Here is a 9,328-nt window from a genome sequence, read left to right on the forward strand (position 1 = left end):
AGTTATTCTCCTGTCAGTATTTGTTGCATCTGGAAGATGAACATTTTTATTTCAGATGAACAAGAGTCATCTGATAACTAAACCTAGTATCATGCAGTATGTGCTGCTGAGGCTTTCCCAAGTCATCAGGGCCATTGGATTGCTCTAACTGTCACTTTACCATCACAGCTGCATCTGTTACATGTAATTACTTATTTTTTTTGTCTCTGCTCTTGTTTCCTGGTAGACTTTTTTCAGAAGCACAATGTTGCAGTGATGACTGTGAGGGAGCTGTTTGAGTTTATTACTGATCCTTCTATCACAAGCGAGAACATTGACGACTATCTGTCTAAGGTAAGACCTCATGGCTTTGTTGCTTAAGTAGGATGACTTGAACACTAAAATCAGATCTGGTTCAAGCTCCTTCATCTCATTTACTCTACATTCTGCTATTGAAGGAAGCTGTTACGTGATGTTAAGTTATGCTAGTGTTTCAAAAATACATACAGGTCTTTTCCATTTATACCATTATAGGATGACAACACTTTCATTCTATGTTTTCTCAAAAAGTTCAATCATGAAAACTCAAATGTCTGTTTCAGGTGCTACTAAAAGCAGGATGCTTTAAATTAGTTTAGTTTCTTTGGCAAGGAGAAGCTCTACAGAACTATAACCATGCTTATATAGAGAATGGGGTTAGGAATGCGGATCTGAGCAGGGTGGGCTGAGGGAGGAAAGGTACAACTCGGGGGCAGTGTTACTCCAAGGTACACGGTCTTGCTAGCCAAATATAGCAGCTGGCAGAACATGTTGATTATGGGAGGAGGTAAACTTACTTGGTGCTGCTAGCAGCACTCATGTATTTCATCTCTAGCTGCCAGTCCAGTGCTCCTAGTTAGATGTTTCTTTAAAAAGGCAGGGGGAAGTTTTTTAAGTTAATACAAGGCAAGTGGGGGCCACATATGACATGCTTAAAGTGGAGATTTGATGTGTCATTCCTGGTCAAGATCGTGAGGCAGAGACCGAGTGTGGTCCAAATACCAGTGCAGCATGGGGATTTCCAGATGATGTGTACTTTCTGTCATTTTGCAGGTAGAATGAGACAGAGCTGTGCTATGTGATTCCCATTACTTGTGCTCCTCTGGCTTGCTCAGTGTGCGTGAGAAAAAGCCAAGTTCTAGGTCTGAGCACTGCTTTCTGTATTCTCCTTATGCTCTTATGTCCTGTAGTCGTGCTGGGCCTGCCATAATTTGATCTGGAAGGAGCAGCAAGCGTGTTTTCCCCCCCATTAATAAGGCAATTCTGCAGTTGTAAGTGTGCTTCGCAAAAATGTTGGTTACCATTAGGTGTCGCTCGAGGCATTGCCATAGGGAAAGCCTGGAGTATTTTGTGAGTGACAGCGTGGAGTACAGGGAGGAACACAGATGGGAACGGTTAGTGGGATTCAGTGATATGATTCTAAAGAGTGATAACTTTGTATTGTCTTATATTTCTTTAGGCAATGGAAATAGCATCAAAAAGAACAGAGGAGGAACGATCCAGTCAAGATAAAGTGGATGAGGAAGTAAGTGAGGATATTTGTTCCTGCTGTGAAATTGATACTAACCTTGCCTCTTCTAACAATGAAAAACATTGTTTTATATGGCAAAATGCACAGTTGATAAGCAAAACATTGTGATACTGAAATGTCTTGAACGAATTGAGATGTGAAGTATTAAGGGATGCCATGTGTAAAAGCTGACAATGATAAGGTGTTAGAAGGCAAACACTCCATTTCGTAAACCAGCCTTTGCCTGTAGCTAGGTCCCATGATGTATCTTCCAGTTCAGGTTCAGTTAACAAAAAAAAAACAAAAAAAAACAAAACTGAGAGGAGAAATCTGATTATACCAGTGTTTTTGGACCAGTGATGCAGAAGCAAGATACCTGGATATGTACATTGACCAAATTGCCTATCTAGCTCCAGCCCTGCTCTAATTCAGTTCTTCCACGTACTGTTTCCTTTGCTTTTACATTAAGCGAAACCATTTCACGTCCATTACAGAAAACTGCTACCTTTCTGCAAAGTCTTGATTTAAAGATAAAACAATTTCTATCTTAGTCTTATCTCTGTTCCAGAAGAGTCTGGAAAAAAAAAAAAACCCAACACAAAAACAGCTCTGTGTTGAGCAGAATTTGTATCGGTGAGAACCTATTTATACTGGTTCACATAGTGTTTATCTTTGGAGTCGATACTACTTGATTTGTCAAAGACTTTTTTTTTTCTCTTGGAGCTCTGCAGGTTTTACTAACTGCTTCTGGCGGAAGCTTGGCCAAGGAAAGACTCGTTTTGTTTTGTTTCCTAAGATACCCTCAGCATAAAACTTCTGAACTCTAGGGTCAGATGCTAGTGTTTTGTTGCAAGCGCATCTCTTGCAAACCAATTATTCCTTTGCTTTATCTAAGAGAGATGGTTTAGTAGCATCTACGTTCAGTTTATTTCTCTTTGACTTCTCATGTGACACTTTGTGACACTTCCTTCACAAGAGAGTAGGGCTGATTAAGAGCAAGCTCTGTGGAGGTGCGGGTGCTCTTTGCACAGCGCTTAGTCTAGCAGTTGTGATCATCAAGTGTACTGAATTTGTACTGAGATTGAACTGATACCATGGAAAAGAGAAGCAAAATACTTCTCTCTGATCTGGTAGTGACTTAAGTTTGCTGGAGGACTATTTCAAAAAGACTGCATGACAAGTTTTAAGTATGTTGTTGTTGATACTGCAGTTAGGTTTTACTGTATTATACTGCTGCAGGAACCTTTTTTGAGTTGGACTGTAAGTTGAAGCAGGTATTATTATACACAGAGATTAAATTCTAACGGTGCATTTTAATGGAGTTGCCTTCTGAAGGCATTATAAATATCACAATAAAAACACTAGAGAAAATCCTTAGAATACAAAACCTTAGGACTCAAATTGGTTAAGGGGAAGTTGGAAGGGTTAGAGAAGTTTGTAAGTGGCCTGGTGGTAGTCATGCTAAGGAAGGAGCTTTATTAGTGATGAGCATGTTAAGTCTGCTCCTGAAAGAAAAAAAAAAAAAAAGATACTCTGTGTTCAAATGGTAGCAGGTGACTGCCACGTTCATTTTTAGTTTGTCTGAGCTGTGAAATCCTTCATGATTAGTCTGTAAGGATGCATAATTAGGAAGGACACCATGAAACTATAATGTAAATAAGTAAGTCTGTGTTTCCTTTCACTCTCCTAGGTGTTTAAGAGGGCTTACATACCTCGAACTTTGACTGAAGTTAAAAACTATGAGAGAGATGTGGATATAATGATGAAATTGAAAGAAGAGGATATGGCATTGAATGTTCAGCAAGATAATGTGAGTAGACATGCTGAGGCACTGCAGAAAAGAGGGAATTCTTTTTACTGGAAACTGAAAGCAACAAACAAACAAAACCAGAAGCCTTGTTACCAAGGTGTGGGGTACTGAATTTAGTGTCAAACTTTTAAAATCCTGTGGTTAGCACTGATGCTAACATTGTGGGTTTTTTCCTGGTTTTGAGATACTAATTTTCTCTGGGTACAAAGATTTAAGACTCATATTTTGATAACATAATTTTCTTTCTCTCTCCTTGGGTGTAGATTCTCTACCAGACTGTGACAGGACTGAAGAAGGATTTGTCTGGTGTTCAGAAGGTGAGAGGGTCTTTTTGAAGTCCTTCGTTTTAGCCATTTTCAGAAAAGCAAGAAGTACAGAGAACGCCTCATCTTGCAGCTGACAGCATGAAAGCCTCTTGTCTGCAGAGTGACCGTGTAGGTCTGGGATGACAGTGTATCTGCACACCACATGAATTGCTTCCCTGCACTGTGGCTAATGCTGGGTTGCTTGAGAATGAAATGATAATCCTTGCTATGACCGTGATCTCTGCAGTTAAGGTGGAAAGGAGGGAAGAAGTTTTCCAATTATGGAAAATGTAATTGATTTAAATTGTAGCATAACTCCAAGTTTTGATATGTTCAGGGTAGCTTTGCTGTACTTTCTGTGTAAAGAACAACCCTGCAGTATAAGGCATAAGATATTATGTCTTACTACATTTGAAGTACTTGACAGTGGCACTTCTGTAAAGTATGTTGGATAAGAAGTTGGGTACATATTAGTCTGTAGCAGTACCATTCAATGCAGAAGCCCTATGTAGATTCCCCCGCCTTCCTTTGTAAATGTTACCTAGCAGTAGTGCAGACTATTTTAAAATGGAAATACAGATATGGATGGGATCAGGCTGTGGCACAGTTTCCAGGCTTGTTTAAGAATAAATGAGTTTTCCAGTGTAGATATTTGTTTGCAATAAAGCCTACATACAGTGCCCCCAAGGTAGATTTGGGTATGATCCAAGTATAATTAAAAATTGGCTTCCACATATGTTAGCAACTTACTGTTTAACTTACAGAAATTAGTTTGGGAGTGCCAATACAGCTGTGCTGTGAGCCCTGACCTAAAAGAGTCTGTGGTGTACATTCTAGATTCCTTGTTCTTAGTTTGGATTAACCTATTTCTCATTCTTTTGCTTGAGACTCGGTGATGGCTGTAGTAAAGGAGATGAGACAAGCTCACTCAAGGGTTTCTTTGCAGCAATTTTTTTTTGTTTTATATATTTATATATGTGTGTATATATGTTGTGTGTACGTGTGCCTATATGTTGTCATTAGGCCTCTTTGTTTTGGTTTGATATAATTCTATCTTGATACGCCTTGCAGATTCCTGCACTTCTTGAGAAGAAGGCAGATGAGTCAGAAACGGACTCTGAAGATGATGGCAGCTCAGAGGACTCTGATTCAGGCTGTAAAGAATCTGTACATCCCAAAGATAAACCTGCTGAAATTAGCATGGACAAAAAGGTCAGCTGCCAGGAATTGTTTATTTTTTCCACCTCTGCCTATGTGACAGGAAAAAAACCCCAAACTTAGTTCTGAGTGGTTCTTGCTACTTCTTGTCTGAAACAAGCTATGGACTTTTCCTGTTGTGGAGAATGAGAGCAGAGAAAGTCAGTTTCATTATGGATGCTTTATTAATGGTGGTTTTATGTAGAAGAACATGTAACATAGCTCTCTGTAGCCTAGACAAAGCTAGAAGAGAGATCTCTGCAGGGAATTCTAAGGCTATACGAAGCAGAATTTAGTGAAACCTGGGCAGTGCCTCTGGCTACTCTTCCAGTCTTTGGTGTACACGTTTGTGGTCATGGTGCCTGATTAACCTCTTTTTGCCCAGGGAACTGAGACCACTTGAGACTTGGTGACCATGTTTGTACCATGGTGGCCTTTGCAGTACCATTAGTACAGGCTGGCTAGTTTTGCTGTGGGCAAGAGATACAGTGCAGTCATGAAAAGGGATTACAGTTTGGAGGGTTTTTTGAGGTTTCATTTTCCAAACTACAGAACGAGTATGATCAGTTTTGGTGAGGCTCTTCTGCAGAGTGTCATCCATGGGTGAGAGCCTTTTGGCAGCCTTATAGGTGCTGTGCAAAGATGGATGAAACTTGTTGGGCCTAAAGGGGTTCGCTTTTTAGGTGTTTCCTCCTAGAAAAGGTAAGATGATATGTTCCATATCTGTCAAATAAAAATGCAGTACTCTGCTAGAAACTTTTGGCTAATCTAGAGCCTTTTAGGTGTGAAGCAAGGAAGTCTTGATCACTTCTCATCCTTATGGATAGGTTCTTGTTTGGACAACTTTTTGTGTGAGTAAGATGAGGTTTTTGGTAACCTACCGATGTGTTTAGCTGTAGGTTGAAGAACTGATTAGCAGCAATTACTTCCAACCCCACCCAGTTATGCTGACTTTGTGCTTTCCAGTTGAGTGGAAAACGCATTCTTCACTCTGGCATAAATTATAGTGTATTGCAGTAGCATAGCACCCTTTCTTGCCGATCCCGATGATGATTAGCTTGCTCTGAGTTACCAGAAGTTACTGGATCAGTGTTTTTTGCATGACATAAAAACACATATTACATTTGTGACACATATAACACTCGTGAGACCCCACCTGGAGTAGTGCATCCAGCTCTGGAGTCCTCAACATAAGAAAGACATGGAGCTGCTGGAGCGTGTCCAGAGGAGAGCCACAAGGATGATCTGAGGGCTGGAGCACCTCTCCTATGAGGAGAGGCTGAGAGAGTTGGGGCTGTTCAGCCTGGAGAAGAGAAGGCTCCGGGGAGATCTTATTGCAGCCTTCCAGTACCTAAAGGGGGCCTACAGGAGAGCTGGGGAAGGACTTTTTACTAGGGCATGTAGTGATAGGACGAGGGGGAATGGCTTTAAACCGGAAGAGGGCAGGTTTAGATTAAACATTAGGCAGAAGTTTTTTACTTTGAGGGTTGTAAGGCACTGGAACAGGTTGCCCAGAGAGGTTGTTGAGGCCCCATCCCTGGAGGTGTTCAAGGCCAGGCTGGACGTGGCCTTGGGCAACCTGGTCTAGTTGGAGGTGTCCCTGCCCATGGCAGGGGGGGTGGAACTCAATGATCTTCAAGGTCCTTTCCAACCTAAACCATTCTATGATTCTATGATATTACAACAGCCCTATGGGTAGCAGAAAACCTCGATCAGGCATCCTGTTGTAATCTTACGTGTAAATAGCATGAGTTAAGAGTGCCTCTTGTTCCATTTCTTCAAAGGTTGCATGAAACTCTGGTTTTAACTAGTTTGAATTGTGCCTTGTCATTATCAGTGTGCAGCTCTTAGCTCCACCCCGAACCTATACTTCCTTTTTCCTTTCCCCTCCCCATTCCTACTGATTTTTTTTTTTTTTATTTCTTCCTCTTGATAACCTCATTTTTATGTGGTGTGTTAATTAACTTGTTAATGTAACAATTTATTGACTTGCTCAAAATCTCTCATTCCTTCTGGGTTTAAATGAATGGTGTTTGGTCCTTTATAGGAAAGGAAAAAGATGGTTAAAGAAGCCCAAAGAGAGAAGAGAAAAAACAAGATCCCAAAGCACGTGAAGAAGCGGAAAGAAAAGACTGCAAAAATGAAGAAAGGCAAATAAAATCAGCTTTGGCTTGGGGAAAGGGATGGTTTGTGGGTTATTTAGTCACCATCTTTTTTTCACTTTTTTAAAAATTAAAAATCATTTATTTTTAGTATTAACTGTGAGGGTGATTTTTGTTAATAACATGGTGTAATTGTTTGAACAGAGTATATGCCATGGGTTTCTCAATAGGAAAGAATGAGTTTAAAACACTTGCGAATGATAAAATCCTTAAACTTGCACTGATTTGTTCCTGAGGTCTTATTCCTCTGCCTCACACTGCATACAATCTAGTGTGGTTTGCTCCAGATTTGAACAGATTCTTGGAGGGGGAATGGTGAAAACTAGCAAACACTTTTGTTGCAAAGATCCATGCCGCCTTCACAGTATGGAAACAAATTGAGCTAGCTGTCCTCCGCAGGCTGTCGCGGTCACCCATGGATAACCCTGCAGGCGTTGTGCCTTTGCTGTCTCCCTGTGCTTATATTGCCTTTGATATTTTCTGAAAGCTGAGTTTTAGGACCTGGGAAGCAGCTGTCCTCATTGGCCAGTTCCCTTCTGAAGCAAAGTTTGGAACCTTCAGGTTCCAAAACCTGGATTTTTTTTTTTTTTTTTCCCTTTGGATCCCAACATAGTTGCTCTTAGGAGTGTTATGAACCACCTTTTTTGTAAGCTGGTAAAATGAGTATTTGCTGTCATGATTAATCACGTGCGTTCAAATTCAAGGCCGTGTAAAGGCTTGTGGCAGGACCTCTCTGCAGTATCGCTCAGTATTACCAGACCATGTCATGCTGAGGTGTCCCAGCTCTTCATTAGGGAGAAGTTGGCAGAGTTCTGCTCATGAGTGACCACTTGGGCTGAGGCAAAGGTGCCATACCAAAGAGAAACCACCCTCTCTCTTGGCAGCTGCTTTCAACACTGAGGCTGTTGTACAAGTCTTGGGAGAGGTGTCCTCCTCATGCTGTCTTTTCCCACTGCCTGCACTTTCAGAACTCCCTGTGCCAGCACAGAAAAAGGTTCTGATTCCAATAAATGATATGTTCTCCAACATTAGGGGTGGAGTTGATGCCCTTGGCATTTACGCTTGCAGGACATACATCCTCTGATGACAGGGGACAGCTTTTATCCATCAGTGGGTATCCAACAATGATGGGTTGGCCAGGGGCAGGATGAAGCTTCTTTCTCTCTGCTCTACTCCTCCCACACCCAGAAGAGATTGTGGGGTGGTCATAGGCAGCCACCCTGGCAAAGACTGAGATGATGTTGGCCAACTGTCCATGTGGTTGCTCTACTCAGGAGCGTATTCCTCGAGGAAATGTGGTCTGGTTGCACTCCCCAGTTTGACCTTCACAACCTCTTTGGTGTCATTGGCTAGAAATCTGGTAAGAGGAATTAGTCAGTGCTTCCAGATCTCTCTCTCCCCGTGCTCCCTTTCTCTGTATCCATACAGGGATTGGCAGCACTCATGTACAGTATGCATATAAGTGTAGACTGCATTGCTGGAGCATGTTGGGAAGCAAGGCTGGTATTTCCTCAGTGAGTGGGGATGTTTGTTGGGAGACATGAAATATCTGCATTTTGGAAAATGACATTACATCAGGTGCAAGAAAGGGGGCAGCCTCTAACTTGGTAGTGAAGGGAGGAGGAGGTGCAAGTCCCGCATCCAGAGGTGAGGGAGTACGTTGGTGGCTGTCTAATGCCAAGAGCTGAAGTGCTGCTAGATGTATGGACACATTTCCTGCTTTTCCTTGCCCTCACAGGAGCTTGTCTAGTGACATAATCAGGCAGAGGTGACCTTGGTGACGGCTGCAGTGAACCTGACTGGTTGTGTTTGTAGGTGCAGTGCTGAAGGTGACTGAAACAATAACGGCTTTGTGCATTCACTTTGGCCTTAAATCCCATTGTATTGGTGATTCTTCCCTGCTGACTGACAGGGCTATGGCGTGGGCATCTGCCCTAACAGTTGTGGTTCATGAAGGTGTGCGCACCAGGAAGTGTGTGTGGTAGGGACATGGTGTGGTGGTGGACTGCATCTGAGCTGTTGCCTTTCTCCAGCAATGGTTTGCGTATTGGGCAGACCTCAGCTTTTTTGGTGAAAATTACTCTCTGAGAAGTTGTGTGTGCTTTAGCTTTGTGTAGCTCAGCAGTGGATGACTCCACCAGGAAACTGGTCCATGACTGATCAGTGTGAGTCGGGGGTTGTCAGACACAAGAGACAACATTCTTTTCACTGGGGCTGGTGCTCTGAAGAGCCTGGAAGCCCCAGAGATGCAGAGTGCGTGTCCTACTGGGGAGGATTTACCTACTTTACCTGAGGAGATGCTTCAGAGAAAGGAGGCTGCTATCAT

At 42.2% G+C, this 9,328-nt stretch overlaps 1 protein-coding gene across 1 annotated transcript in view; it reads left to right on the plus strand.

Moving 5' to 3' along the window:
• The window catches only part of RIOK1 (RIO kinase 1), a 22,211-nt gene extending 15,213 nt beyond the window's left edge, over positions 1–6,998 (plus strand). The window contains exons 14-19 of the mRNA XM_009885425.1: positions 227–333; positions 1,478–1,543; positions 3,219–3,338; positions 3,602–3,655; positions 4,715–4,855; positions 6,888–6,998. Coding sequence (XP_009883727.1) covers positions 227–333; positions 1,478–1,543; positions 3,219–3,338; positions 3,602–3,655; positions 4,715–4,855; positions 6,888–6,998 — 599 coding nt within the window. The remainder of the gene's footprint in view (positions 1–226; positions 334–1,477; positions 1,544–3,218; positions 3,339–3,601; positions 3,656–4,714; positions 4,856–6,887) is intronic.
• The last annotated feature ends 2,330 nt before the right edge of the window (positions 6,999–9,328 follow it).

This window comes from Charadrius vociferus, unplaced genomic scaffold (genome assembly GCF_000708025.1).
Source record: "Charadrius vociferus isolate BGI_N301 unplaced genomic scaffold, ASM70802v2 scaffold375, whole genome shotgun sequence".
Lineage (NCBI taxonomy): Eukaryota > Metazoa > Chordata > Aves > Charadriiformes > Charadriidae > Charadrius > Charadrius vociferus.